Source organism: Eulemur rufifrons, chromosome 29 (assembly GCF_041146395.1).
Source record: "Eulemur rufifrons isolate Redbay chromosome 29, OSU_ERuf_1, whole genome shotgun sequence".
Classification (NCBI taxonomy): domain Eukaryota; kingdom Metazoa; phylum Chordata; class Mammalia; order Primates; family Lemuridae; genus Eulemur; species Eulemur rufifrons.
In genome coordinates, this window is record NC_091011.1 from 85,989,275 (window position 1) to 86,004,172 (window position 14,898).

The 14,898-nt window shown below is 36.4% G+C and overlaps 1 protein-coding gene across 2 annotated transcripts in view; it reads right to left on the reverse strand.

The window, feature by feature from the left end:
• The window catches only part of PTN (pleiotrophin), a 102,697-nt gene that overhangs the window by 16,686 nt on the left and 71,113 nt on the right, over positions 1 to 14,898 (reverse strand). For both annotated transcript variants that reach the window (XM_069462115.1, XM_069462114.1), the window contains exons 2-4: positions 9,758 to 9,873; positions 8,687 to 8,860; positions 6,480 to 6,641 (exon numbers count right to left, since the gene is read on the reverse strand). In XM_069462115.1, the coding sequence (XP_069318216.1) occupies positions 6,480 to 6,641; positions 8,687 to 8,860; positions 9,758 to 9,872 (451 nt within the window). In that variant the 5' untranslated portion in view covers position 9,873. The remainder of the gene's footprint in view (positions 1 to 6,479; positions 6,642 to 8,686; positions 8,861 to 9,757; positions 9,874 to 14,898) is intronic.

The following is a 14,898-nucleotide window of genomic DNA, read 5'->3' on the forward strand; positions in this document are numbered from 1 at the left end:
CCACAAGAAAGGAGATGGAAGTGTCTGGTTTTGGGGGGACATCTCTGGTGATGTTTCCAGTGTTCAATTTTTAGCATTATAGATGCTGAGCAGTGGACAATTTCGGCAGAAGGATTTGTGCCAGATGAGTAACATGTGTGATTAGATATTTCTCCTGGATCTGTTGCCTTTGGCTACATTATTCCTGGCCTTGCAGCATCCAAGCCAGATCCTCTAGCCTCCTGGAGAGTCTTTGGACAATATAATACCTTGAATAAAACTCTTTCTGCTTAACTAGCTAGAGTGGATCTTGCTGCATCTAAACACCCTGACAGATACACAGTTTTAATTAATTAAATTAATCTTAATTCATTAAACTCTTAATCTCTTTTCCTAAGAAATTAAAATCACAAGTATCCAACACAATTGTTCAACAATTTATTCCTACTAAACTATGGTCATCGTTAAGCAAATTCCAGTTACCATCTTTCGGTCAAGCAACGGTCCTTCCCCAGAATAACACTGCCTCCATCCTACGTTCCAAATATGCATCCTTCAATTCTTATGTCTCCATAAGAATAACAGTACTTCCTCTTCTTCCAAGTATATAATATAGAAGTGGATGGCTACAAGCTCTCCTCAGATGAAGTGGGTTCCCACACAAGAGGATCTTTAGGTAGGGGTTTCCAACTTGACATCTAGTATCATCGAAATTGTGGACTGAGGCTACAGTATAGAATTTGCACAATATTGACATAGCAATAGGAAGAACTGCTTCTATACCTCTAGAGCTAATGCTTTAGACTGGACTGTGATGAATTTTAAGGCCATTTTTAAACAAAGTAAGTGAGATATTTAGTAATTTCCCAGCATTTGGATGGCAACGCTAGCTATTAAGCCTCCCTCCACCTCCTTGCCGAGTCTTTTAATCTGTTAGCTTCATTATTAGTAATCAAGTCACAAAGATATTCTCCAGCCTCCCCTCAATTTATCACTGGATAGCCACAACCTTACTAACATCTTTATGCTCCATTCTAAAATTTAAAGAGCATATTTTTCACATCGAAAATCAGGCAGTTTGCATATTAATCCACTACCATTTTCCAAAATAAATGAGGTCAGAAACCAAGCAAAGGTGTTCTGTAAAACAAATGAACAAACAAAACACAAACAAATAAACAAAACACAAACAAACAAAACAGAGCCTCATCTTCTATTTGGTAAGAATCATAGTGAAAGGAAAAGAAGGGACTTTCTGGCTCTGAGCTCAGTGACCGTATTATATGAAATGCAGTCATGTGCCCCGCGCAATGTTTCAGTCAGCAAAGGATCACATATAGGACTGTGGTCCCCTAAGAGTATAATAGAGGTGACAAATTCCTAGCACTTGTCGAAGTTTTAGGGCAACCCATTACTCACGTGTTTACGCTGATGCTTGTGTAAACAAACCTACTGTGCTGCCCCGCATATGAAAGTGTAGCACATACAACTGTGCACAGTACATAATACTGTGCATAATTGTATGTACATATATTGTATGTACATAATTGTATGAACACATAATTGGTATGAAAATAAATGTTACTGGTTTATATGTTTACTATACTATAATTTTATTGTCATTTTAGAATGTACTCCTACTTACTAAAAAGAAAGTTAACCATAAAATAGCCTCAGGCAGGTCCTTCAGGAGGTATTCCAGAGGGAGGCATTATTATCACAGGAGATGACAGCTCAATGCGTGTTATTGCCCCTGAAGACCTTCTAGTGGGACAAGATGTGGAGATAGAAGACAGTGATATTGATGATCCTGACTCTGTGTAGACCTAGGCTAATGTGTATGTTTGTCTTACTTTTTAACAAAAAGTTTTAAAAGTAAAATAAAAAATGAATAATTTTAATATAAGAAAGCTTATAGAACCAAAATATAAAGAAAGAAAAAATATTTTGGTATTGCTGTATGATGCACTAGTGTTTAAGCGAAGTGTTACTACAAAGGAATCAAAAAAAATTTAAAGTTTATAATGTGAAAAAGTTACAATAAGTGAAGGTTAATATATTATTGAAGAAATAAAAATATTTTTTCATAAATTTATTATAGCCTAAATGTACAGTATTTATAAAGTTTATGATAGCAAACAATATAATGTCCTAGGCCTTCACATTCACTCACCACTCACTCAGTAATTCACCCAGAGTAACTTCCAGATTTGCAAGCTCCATTCTTGGGAAGTGTCCATTTTTTCTTTTATACCATATTTTTATTGCACCTTTCTATGTTTAGATACACAATACTGTTGTGTTGTAATTGGCTACAATATTCAGTACAGTAACATGCTGTACAGGTTTGTAGCCTAGGATCCAAAGGCTACATACTACATCCACAGCCTAGGTGTGTAGTAGGCTACACCATCTAGGTTTATGGAAGTACACTCTACGATGGTCACATAATGACTAAGACATGTAAGGATGATTTCTCAGAACTAATCCTTTCATTAAGTGACTCATGACTGTAATTAAACTTAAATTTGAATAATTACTGAATTTCCTCAAGACCACAATATCCTATTCTGTTTTTGTTTTTTATTTTTTTTGAAACTCTGACAGCTATAAATTGTACCTTTCCTATAACTCTGTTTGAAATAAGGAAAAATCATGAAAAGAGAACGAAACCTGGAACTCACTCTGTTACTATACAACAGGATGGACATGGATAAGTCATAGATTTTTTTTTGTCCTCATTTGTTACATGAGGGTCAGATCGGATAATAGGCAAGGTCCCCAAAAGCTCTACCATTTAAAGATTCTAGACATAAAGATGTATCTAATATGACCAGAATTTCATGAGTTTATAATACCCAGAAGCAGCATGGTGCACTTGAAAAAACGATGGGTCTTTAGTGTCAGTCTGACTTTGAATTTGAATTCTGGTTCCACCATTTACAAGGTGTGAAACCTATAGCAAGTTTTAACCTTTCTCAGCCTATGCTTTTTCATATATCAAGTAGGATAAATAAAATTCACTGCATAGAGTTGCTTTGAGACTTAAATTAACTGATGAGGAGCTCCTACCCCAATTCAAAATCAGTGAGTTCCCTACTTCTCTCTATCCTCTTCAGGCACTGAATTAAAATGAGAAAGCATTGATGACTTATTCTTTCCTAAATGGGAGAAGAAAACAATTTACGATTATATCACTTTGAGAAAAGTTTAGTTAAATGACTTATTTACTATGGTTTCCACCAGTCTTTGGTGGATTTAGTTTGGAAAACCTTTTTCCATTTAGCATTTATTTATTACACAAATATTTATTCTGCACCCACTATGTGCTACCCCTTGTACTATGCACAGGAAATATAACAGAGAACAGAATAGGCCAGGTCCCTGTCCTCCTGAAACATATATATTCTGGGATGTCTTCCAGAACAGTCTTAGAAATAATGTAGTAGAAAATGTCTTCTCCCATTCAGCCTATCAGTATTGGGCTTTCCAGAGTTCACCTTTTCCTATTTCAAAGGAAAATATAACCCACGGAGGTTAGTTCATACCCATATGTGATTTAGGTGAAAAATCATCAGAGTACAAAAGAGAACATGAGTTTAGACTTAGCCAAATCTTGACTCTGACAGTTATTAGAGATATACCATTGGGCAAAGAAATGAACCAGTGTTCCTCAGTTTCCCTTACAATAATATTTACCTACAAAAATATACAGGTGTTATGATTTACTGTAAGTAAAACACCTAGACCAATGCATAAGAGTAGAAACAGAATAATGATAATGGTAACACAGATTCCATTTTATTATTATTTGCTTTTCCATTGATCAGAAGAAAATGAGCTATCTTAAGGTTAGAGACTCACAAAGGAAAAGCTATTATATCCATTCTGGATTACTTGAAAAAAAATAAGACAGAAATATATATAACTCACATATGATACTTGTTACATTTTATTTAAACTATGAAAAATATGTCATGGAACTTGTGTCTATCCCATTAAGAAAATCTACCTGAAACATTTCCCTGGCTCAACTCCTACGATAAGATTATCCTTTGTGCAGAGTGTCTAGTGTCAAAATGACATTTATAAAACCATCCACTGTTGCGATGGCAAAGATTGGTTAGTTTTAACAAAGGTATGATATGCATAAAGAGAAGTCTTCATTTTAATGACCTATAAATTACATAACTAGTAGTTTGAAATATAGAGCTCACTCGGGATAATCCCATTTTCAATTAATTCTATACCTTAATTCATTTATATGCATGAAAATTATAAAATGTCTATCCACTTGAAATATTTTTACTGCCATTTTAAAAGCTGAAAGCCTGAAACAAACTTTTAACCTTCATTAAATATTATTAGATAGGAAAATGTAAAAAGATGAAATATTCACCAGTACAATTAAAAGGAAGACTTCACTTAATGTATTTACCAAATATCCTTAGGGATCTTTCTTAATCAAGTCTCCTGATTTGCCCTATTTATTCTGAACTTTTCAACAGTTTCCATATTCACCCAGCTCCACTCTTCCCCACCTAATCACTTTCCCATTTTTCTATCTGCCATTCATTAAGCTGCTGTTTCTCTCTTCTGTAGAAGAGAACAAGGACGGGGTGTGTGCGTGTGTGTGTGTGTGTATGTGTGTTTTAAGTGTTATGTGTGCATGCATGTGTGCATTCTCTCTTGTCTATGGATTTCATACCAGAGCAGTTCTCAATTTTGGCTACATCTTGAAACCCTCTAAGGAGCATTTAAAATTTTAAAACTACTGATACTGATTTAGTTGGTCTGGGTTATGCCTGAGCACTGGGATTTTTATAAGTTCCCACTAAATATTCTAATGTGAAGCCCAACTTGAGCACTCCTGTGCTAGAACGTGGAAACGTCCTTAATTTCTTTTCCTTTCCATTCTATATTTATGCTGAATTATTTTGGTTCTACAGCTCAGTTAAAAATAAATTATTCTGAAGACTGTATCTCTGAGTTCTTCCATTTTTGGAAATGTTTCACTTAGTAGATATGGCTACTGATCTTGACTAGATCCATGCGGTTGCCTCAGGACAAGGGACATTTGCAGAGTTGGCACAAGCACTCGAGCGCAGGCCCACTCATGCATTCCCAAAACACACTACAACAAGCAGAGATTTCCATGATCTGGAAAAGGCAGCCTGAATCCTAGATCCATCTCTGCAGGTTCAGCCTATACCTGACCATCCTCAAGTTGGATGTAACCATTTTCATGGACCACTCCATCAAAGCCCAAAAAGCAGGGCCTATGAAAAGAGTCTTTTCTGTCCACTGGCAGCAAACCAGCCAATCCTCAGCCTGTGGGGAATTTTTTTTTTTTCTATTTTCAATTATTATGAGAATTTAGTACATGGTTATTTTCCTGAGTTTCTCCTTATAATTTCTCTGGAAATATTAATTTTTATGTCTGTTTTAGAGTTCAAATATTAATACAGGCCATTAAATGAGCCCCATTGTAATAGTTGGGTACGGTTGCCATAACAAAGTACCACGGAGTTGGCTGCTTAAACAAAAGAATTGATTTTTTCATAGTTCTGGAAGCTACAAGTGTGAGATCAAGGTGTCAACAGGGCTGATTTCTTCTGAGGCCTCTTTTTGGCTTGTAGATGGCCATCTTGTCCCTGTCTCTAGAATGTCTTCCCTCTATGTGTGCCTGTGTCCTAATCTCCTCTTCTGACAAGGACACCACCAGCCGTGCTGGATGAGGGCCCCCTGTATCACTGCGTTTTACCTTAATTACCTCTTGTTAGACCCTGTCTCCAAATATGGCCACATTGTGAGGTACGAGGGGTTAGGACTTCAACATATGAATTTGGGGGAAGACAATTCAGCCCATAACACCCATGAAATAAAAGAATTTAATTCCTCCTTGACTTCCTTCAGCTTGGATTCTGTTTATATAAAACCATGGCCATGATAAAGCTCCACAATTTTAAAACTATGTGATGAATGTAGGTGGGAAGCTAATCCAACTCAAAAAATATAAAGACTCTGAAAGAAGTATAAGAAATACAGAACCTATCAAGTTATGCAGTAGAGAAAGGGACAATGTAAAATAATTTTCCTGATTTTGTGAAAACTACATTTCATATAATCTGGGAGAGGCTTAAATTAAAATTTTCTGCTTCATAAACATCATAAATTTCATCTTGTCAGAATGTAGCTCCAAATTAGAGTTTGAAACATACAGTTGCCCTAGAGTAATTGTCTTAGTTGGCATATTTTGCTAAATTATTTGTGTTAGGAGACTATATTAATTCCCCCATCTATGCAGAGGATTTCAATTTGAACCCATAGCCTGCCTGCTTAAAAGTACTTTTGTGATGCTCAATATATAGAACTTTTCAATTGCTTTCTTTAGGTAATTCACCTAAGATTTCCTTCTGGAAAATGTGGGTTTCCACATGTGAAGATCTTGCCTCATTCTATCAATCCATTAAAATTATGGTATAACAGCAGGGACCTACCTTGAGGTTTGGGCTTGGTCACTTTGCCACAGGGCTTGGAAATGGTGACCGTCTTCTGGCAGTCAGCATTGTGGAGGGCCCGCTTCAGACTTCCGGTTCTGGTCTTCAGGGCCGTATTCAGGTCACATTCTCCCCAGGCCTGGAACTGGTATTTGCATTCCGCTAAAAGCAGGGTAGAACCAAACAGAAATTTTTTAAAGATCCTATTGTACTTCCATGACGATAAAGGCACAGTTTTGTTTTTAAGTTTTTGTATTGAGATGTTAATTGTGGATTCATGTGCAGTTGTAAGAAATAATACAAAGAGTGCATGTCTGTGTGTATTTAATTCTGTGCAATTTATCACATGTGCAGAGGCATATGACCACCATCGCTATTAATACACAGAACAGTTCCAACACAAGGGTCACTTGGATCATCTTTTACAGCCATGGCCTAGCCACTTTCCTCCCTTTCTACCTCCCTAATCCCTGGCAATCCCTAATCGGTTCTCCAGCTCTATGATTTTGCCATCTTAAGCATGTTACATAAATGGAATTATACAATATGTAAACTTCTGAGATCAGCTTTTTTTACTTAGCATAATTTCCTGGAGATCCATCCAAGTTGTGTGTATCAATAGTCTGTTTCTTTTTACTGCCGAGTAGAAGTCCATGGTATGGATATAGCACATTCATCAGTGGAAGGAAATCTGGGTGGTTTCCAGTTTGGGGCTATTACAAATAAGACTGCTATATATATTCATGTACATATTTTTGTGGAAACATAAGTTTTTATTTCTCTGGGATAAATGCCCAACAAACTGCTGGGTTCCATGGTAAACACATGTTTAATTTAGTATAAAAATCCTGCCATACTTTTTTCCAGGGTGGCTGTACCATTTTACATTTCCACTAACAATATATGAGTGATCTAGTTTCTCTGCATCCTTGCATCATTTGGTATTATCACTAGTTTTTATTCTGACCACTTTGATAGATGTACAGTAATATCTCATTATAATTTTAATTTCCATTTACCTAATGGGGAAAAGATATTAAACGTATTGTAAGCTGTGTATTTGCCACCTATATATCCTCTTGGTAAAATGTCTGATAATGTCTTTCCCCACTTTCATATTGAATTGTTACTTTTTTCACCACAGAGTTTTGAGAGTTCTTTAATAATCTAGATGTGAATGCTTTAAGATAGACCTTTTAAGCTTTTTGTAAGTGTATCTTTAAGGTGCCCCTATACAATGTAAAATAAAATATATCTGAACTCCATCATGCCTTCACAGAACTTATCTCCATTAACAAATGGACATATAACCCAAAGGTTATAGAGGAAGAAAAAAGATACATGTGTGTGTATTTACTCTTCTTCACTTGCCTATAGACCATATGGCATTTCTGCAGAATGCAGATAGGACACTTGGGGCATCATGTCTTATCGTGGCTAAGAAAGACCAGAAAGTCTGGCATATGGAAGAAAGAGGTTATTTGGGGCTTCAATAGTGGATTTAAAATTGAAAGCGTTAAGAGATCCTGTCTCAAATAGATCAATCAGGCCAGCATGAGGCTAACAGTAGTAAGTGAGAGAAAAATCTATAATGTGGCTGTGAGGAGCCAAGCTGGATTCAACAAGTAAATCTGTGAACCTGTGCAGAGGGTGGGAGAGATCAAAAGGCAAAGACAGGGACCTGGAGGAGGAGAAGAATGAATAAGAAAAGGGGAAAGTAAAGTAAAAGGAATGTAAAAGTAGAAGAAGGAAAGAAAGGGGACAGAAGATAGATCAATGAACATTATTAGGAGGAATCAAGAGCATATTTTATGTCCCTCCTGGTATGACAATGGTTCTCAACAACGAATGATTCTGACCCTCAGGGAACACTTGACCATAAGTATCTGGAGACATTTTTAGTTTACACAACTGGTGGGAATGAGGAGTGTGACTGGGAACTAGTGAGTAGAAGCCAGGGGAGCTGCTAAATATCCTACAATGAACAAAACAACCTCCACAACAAAGAATTCCCCAGCCCGAAATGTCACCAGTGCCGTGGTTGAGAAACCCTGGGGTTAGGCAAGATGTCTGGCCACTTTGTGTCTGATAAAGTAAACTTATTTAAAATAAAAAAGTACTCAACCTCAAAAAGACATTTGGTCAAACATTCGAGAATTACTTAAGAGTAGGAGATTAAATCAGTAGAACAACAGAATGAGACCTACCTCCAAATTGCTTTTTCCAGTTGCAGGGGATCTTACACCTCTGGGTCTTCATGGTTTGTTTGCACTCAGCTCCAGTCCGGGTGCCCTCCCGTGTGCCCAGCCCACAGTCTCCACTGGTGGGCACACACACACTCCACTGCCATTCTCCACAGTCAGACTTCTTCACTTTTTTTTCTGGAAGGAAGGAAGAAAAACTAATCAGCACTCAGAAAACTCTGTAACTCCCAGATATAACTAAGTTCATCCCAAGCACTGTAACTGCAGGGTCTGTGCTTTTTACCTCTGCCCTTACTGTCCAGTAAATAACAGGAACATGGCAGATGTTAGCCAAATGTTTGAATCCATGAATAATCAAGAGCAGAGAGGAAAAAAACAGAGGAAGGAGCTAGAATTAACATTAACTTAGTTCTTACTATGCGCTAGAGACTGTGCTAAATGATTGACATCTTTTAGAAGCAAACATTTCTACAAAAGAAGAGATGATCAAAAACAGATAAGCCTGAAAAAAGAGAAAACATTCTGTTCGAGGTAACAGTTGTCAGATTAGACATTTCAATGCAAGTTGATATTCCTCCTCTGTCTTGTAGATGGAATGGCATAATTGAAATATGGTGGATCAATGGCATAATTGAAATACGGTGGATCACAGACTTAAACAGACTCCCAGTTCCACAGCCTGCTTGGGACTTTGGGAGTGGCATAGGGAGGGTGCTTCATCCTCTCCAGACTTCAGATTCTCCCTTTATAAATCTGAGATTTAAAAACAAACAAACAAAAAAACCTTGCATCGAGGAAGAGAGATAACATAAGTAAAGCATCCAATTTCTGGTCAATGTTCTCTATATAGTAACCACTAACTTGATCATTATGTTAATGATCATCATCATCTAAACTCGAGGACTTACATTGGGAGATAAATACGAAGGGATTTCTCTTAGGTTTCTCTAAATAATTAGGGGAAAAAAGGAGAAGAAGGAAGGAAGGAAGGGAGGGAGGGAAGAAGGAACAGGTAGTTGGGCTAGATGGACATAAATCAATGAAGAATTTTGCCTTCTCAGTCCTACTGCTTACCTGGTTTCTCCTTCTTCCCTGCTTCAGCAGTGTCCACAGCTGCCAAAATGAAAATGAATGCCAAGAAGGCAGCTGCAAATTTTCGACGCTGCTGCTGGTACTGTTGAGACATCATTCTAGGAATAAACAGAGAAAGAAAAGAAGGGAGCATTAACCTAAGTCTGGGACCAAGACTCATTGAACTCCCTGATGAAGGGCTCCGCTTTCCATTTCTGGAATGTTAGATTTCAGCAAGATTCATATCAATTGTCTTGGGCAGAATTTTATCTTTTCTCACCAACAGCCACTGAAACAAGTGCTATTCTGTAATCAGTCACATATTCACTGACAAAATGCAACAGTTCTCCACATAAGATTTTGCAACCATTTGCCAAGTATGACTTGGGAATAATGGAACTGAAAGAATTTTGAAGGCATGTATTTGAGCACACTCCTACAGGAGTGAAGCTAATAACATCACTTGGTAATATCAACAATTACAGCCATCTTCAAAATTCCTGACGATTCCTAGAAACAACCATGATGTTGCAGTCCACAGGGCTAATTTGAATGGACATGATGAATAGAGTATCTATACAAGTATATGTTTATTGTTTAGATGCATTAATAATGACCAACATCTCTGATTTTTAATCATTTTCCATGATCATTACCATCATTCTATCATTATTCTATTATTTATCAATCTACAGCAGAGTGAAGCCCAGAGTAGAGCTGGCACACTTGTGATACATATTAAACGTACTTATACATTCACATGTGCTAAAGATCCTCTAATTCTAGTACACAGAAACATTTACACTCACTCATAATTTGAAATTTTCCACATTTGACGTGAATCAAAATCCCAGGATAGCACTAGAAAGACTCTCCTAGAACTGGAAGCCACTCACAACAGCCAAGTGACAATATGGTCATCATGTCCAAATTACCCTTGCAGAAGTCTCAGTCCAAGCCCCAGGACAACCTACTTCTCAATGGCTATGCCAAGTCGTTGGCCAGAGCAACTTGCCTGGCAGTTATTTTTCTCCATGTGCTGTGTTAATGGTGTTTTATATTTAATATACAAATGACAGTGATGACCTGTGGCCATTAGCTTTAAGGATTTTTTTTTCCAGAAGTGGTAACACATTAGTTCATTTTTTTTAATTTCAAAATATAATATTAAAAGGGTACAAATGCTTTTGTTACATGGAAAGACTGTATAGATTAGTTTACATGTTTTTACATTTTCTATAGTGTAAACAATAAAACCTTTCGTATCTATGAGGGATTGAGACTACTCTGTTCTCTAATTTATTTTTATCATTCAGAAATGTCTGTGAAATGTATCCTCATCACGAATTTGTCTCCTCTTCTGTGACATTGGACATGCTTTCCCTTATTGGTGGTTTTTTTGACTTTGGTGTGGATGAAGCATATTTTACTTACCAATTAAAATTAATATTTCGGTCATTCTGCTTTTTCACTGAGTCACAAGCCTTGTTTATCTACTCACCATCTCAAACACTTTCTACAACAGAATATTGGATGCTTTGGTCTTCTTCCTCATGCTAAATTCTTACAATTATACCTCGTGGACAGTTACACAGAAAAGTTCCTAATGATTCTGAAGGTTTCCTGTGCTTTTTCATTGGCATGAATGACATGAGAAGCCAGTCTAGACTTCCTGGTTTGCAAGTCTTCTCAGAGTTCCGGGAGTTGAGTATTCTGGTGCATCTATACTACTATACATTTTCATAACACATTTAAGTATCATTTAAAATTATTAAGTGTAAAAGTGAACCAAAGTGGAAGTCCTCCAGCTTTTCCCAAAGGCTGTCTGAGAGCCTTCTTCCACTGACTAGCCACTTTGAAGGCAGAAACTGTTTTCTTAAAAGGCAAATTAATTTTTCAATTCAGAACTTTTAAATGCTAATGTATTTCTTTCCAAGTTAGAATTTTCCTCCTTGTCCAAAAATTACCTACAAATACCTTAAGTATTTACACTGTTGTGAGCTATGTTACTGTGAGAGTCTGGAAATTCCCACAGCTCTTGAGACAATTTTCTGACCAAGCAACGGGACGGTCCTCAACGGTCCTGTAACAACATCTTCAGCAGGAAGAGAGGTCAGAGGTGCCTCAGAGCCCACTGAAGAGACATGGTTATTTGGCAGAAATAGAAAGAATCCTTCCTTCCATAAACAACACAACAACACGCGCACACACGCACACACACACCCCCCAAAGTTATTAATAGAAAGGGGCTATCACTAGTGAGTATTAACCTCAGCATTTCTAGCTTTACATCACTAAGCTCTTACTTATTTGTTTATTCAATCTTGTGTTCCTTCTAGTTTGGTCTTCATTTCTAAAATATTTTTCTTTTATTTCTAATTCTTACCTAAGTTCTGTCACCTCATTCCTAAGTTTTTCTAATTATGATTTATGATGTTCTTTTACTTGTCATATCATTTCTCTAATGTTTTTCTAGCTCATTTTGAAACAATATGTTATAAGGAATTTTGTTTTGCTCTGTTTCTTACGTTCAATAATTCTTTCATTGCCTATAGGGATATTAGTCTACTTCTTTTTCTCTTTATTCTAGCCTTTTCATAGTTACTTTGTATGACATTTGACCTTAATACCTTTCTCTCACTCATATTTATGTTCAAATAGCTTTTCTAATTTCACAAAATCCACTCTATTTTTTTCACATAATAGTTAAAATACCGCAGCTATCTTTCTGAAATTTCCAGGTTCTATTTTCCTCTCCTTACTTTTATCTGGACTTTCCTTCCCTTTCTTTGGCTTCTATTGTTGCTCCTATGGTCAATTTTTATTTTAGTCCCAGCAGTTTATCCTCACTGTGGCTTCCTGTCCTGGGAGGGAGTCCCTGTGGGTCAGCTTTTATTCTGAAATTGGCCCACCAGGATTTGTGGTGCCTTTGGCGCTGTTTGGGGTTCTCCCACCATCAGGTTTGTAGGTTATTTTGTTGCTTCCTTGTGCCCTGTTTTGTTCAAACACCAATACCATGCAAGTCTGGTGATTATTAGTGGTTTTCTCTCATTCACTTTATTTTCAGGTTTGTGGAAAAAGAATCTGTCCTGGTTTTGCTTTAAATCTTGCCCTTGGGTTTTGGTTTTGCTGTCAATCAAGGTAGTCCATCTGTTTTTATGTGAGGATTCAGGAATATCCTAAAACCATCCTGACACCTCCTTCCTCCCAAAATGATTTCATTATACATTTTGGGAGCATCTACCCTATGCCAGCCACTGAGCCATGTTCTCAAGATACAACAGTGACAAGTGATAAGATACAGGTTGGCTTGTTCTCATGTAGCCTGTGCTATATAAAGTTTAAGTGACAAATAAAGCCAATTAGAATTCATTATCCTGTGATAAGTACAAAATGTCATGAAGTATAAGGAAGGGCAACTATTTTGCCTTTCCCTTTCTTGGTTGTAAATAAATTTATGACAGGGATTCAGTTAAGGTCAAAGATTTAATTTCCCTGAAGTTCCTTATAAAGCAAACAAACCCACGTATAGCTAGAAATTCTGTTATGGAACATCAACTATCATCATTCCCCTGATTATTTTATAATTGAATCAAATGCCTATTTTTTTATACTTATCAGAAATAATTGATTTAGTTGAAAGATGACCAATCCTGATTTCATCAGTGAGGATCAGTACAGCCCATTAGAACAATGTTCATTCAGTTAATAAATACATTTATGGTACTTTTTTAATTCAAGGACCTGTTTTAAGCACATCACAAATATTGACTTACGTTAATATTAACTGAAATTTGAATCATTACAAACTGTATCAACTTACTAAATTATTCAAAAACTGTATATTTGTAAGAGTTGAATCCTTTGTGGCATAAATTGTTCTAGGCAATGGAGATAAGGAGTTTAAACGAGATAGACAAGATTCCTGATATGATGCTTACAGTTAGTGGGCAAGCTAGAAAATAGCAAGTAAACAAATACACAAGTAAACAGATTCATAAACAATATAATTTCTGACTGTGGTAAATTGGTGAGAAAAATTAAAAATGATGCGATAAGCGTAATTCGAGGAGGACTATTTAGGTAGGTGGGTCTCAGATGGTTTCACAGACATGACTGAGAAAGACCCAGTGGAGTGTGGTATCTCCTACTGATAAATATTTTTCATCATGGGCCCCCAGTTATTATTTTTCCTTCCTCAGTGTTCTTTCATGAGACTGAATGGTCATGCTTTTGCCTCTAAGCTTTTGTAATTCTAGAATTCAGTAATTAGCCATCCACTTCTCCTTCTCCTGATTGACCTTGTTCTCCTCACTCAACTACAATCTCTGGATCCACTTAATTTTCTTACGTTTGACCAATATCAAACTATTTCTCACTTATATTGGCTCACTAATAGGCAACCTGGTCAAACGTGAAATCTTACTGGTTTATAATCTATACTAACATGTCATGTCATAATTTCAAATTGAAATCCAACAAATAAATAATAATTTTTAAGAAATGTTAGCCTTACCCAAGAAACACAATGGCTACCCTTCATTTATTTAAACATGATATCACAATGTTCTTTTCTCATGGTTTTTGACTTGGTAATATAGTTGAAAATCCATTTTGACTAAAAGCATGTAGACTTTCACCTCTGGCCCCTATTAATCTTTACAAGAATGTGTAGGTTTCTGGAAAATTGCTCTCTACTTTAAAGTCAACTCTAAATATACAGAAGCATGCAGGAATGAGAAAGGAAAAAATAAATCAACTGAGAAATGTATTCAAAGGGAATGCATTTGGTTTTTTCCTTATGATATGATTGTGACTGTAAAAGTATGTTTATTCAATTATTTTGGGATGCCAAGTAAGTTCAAAACGGACTTGGGTTGTTTGTATTATTCCTTTACTACTTTAATTTATTATAATCAAAAGGAAATGGAGATTGACTTTTAGAATTTTAGAATTTTCTAGTTTCCTCCTAATTCTTTTCATATACATCTGCTGCTACTTAGTATAAAGTAACAAGAAAGAGTTTTAGAGTAAGTCAGACCTGAGGTAGAATCCCAACTCTGGCTAGGTAATGTGAAGCAATACATTTAATTTCTCTGAAGCATATTTTTCTTAGGGTATAGTATCTCCCACACAATGTTTTG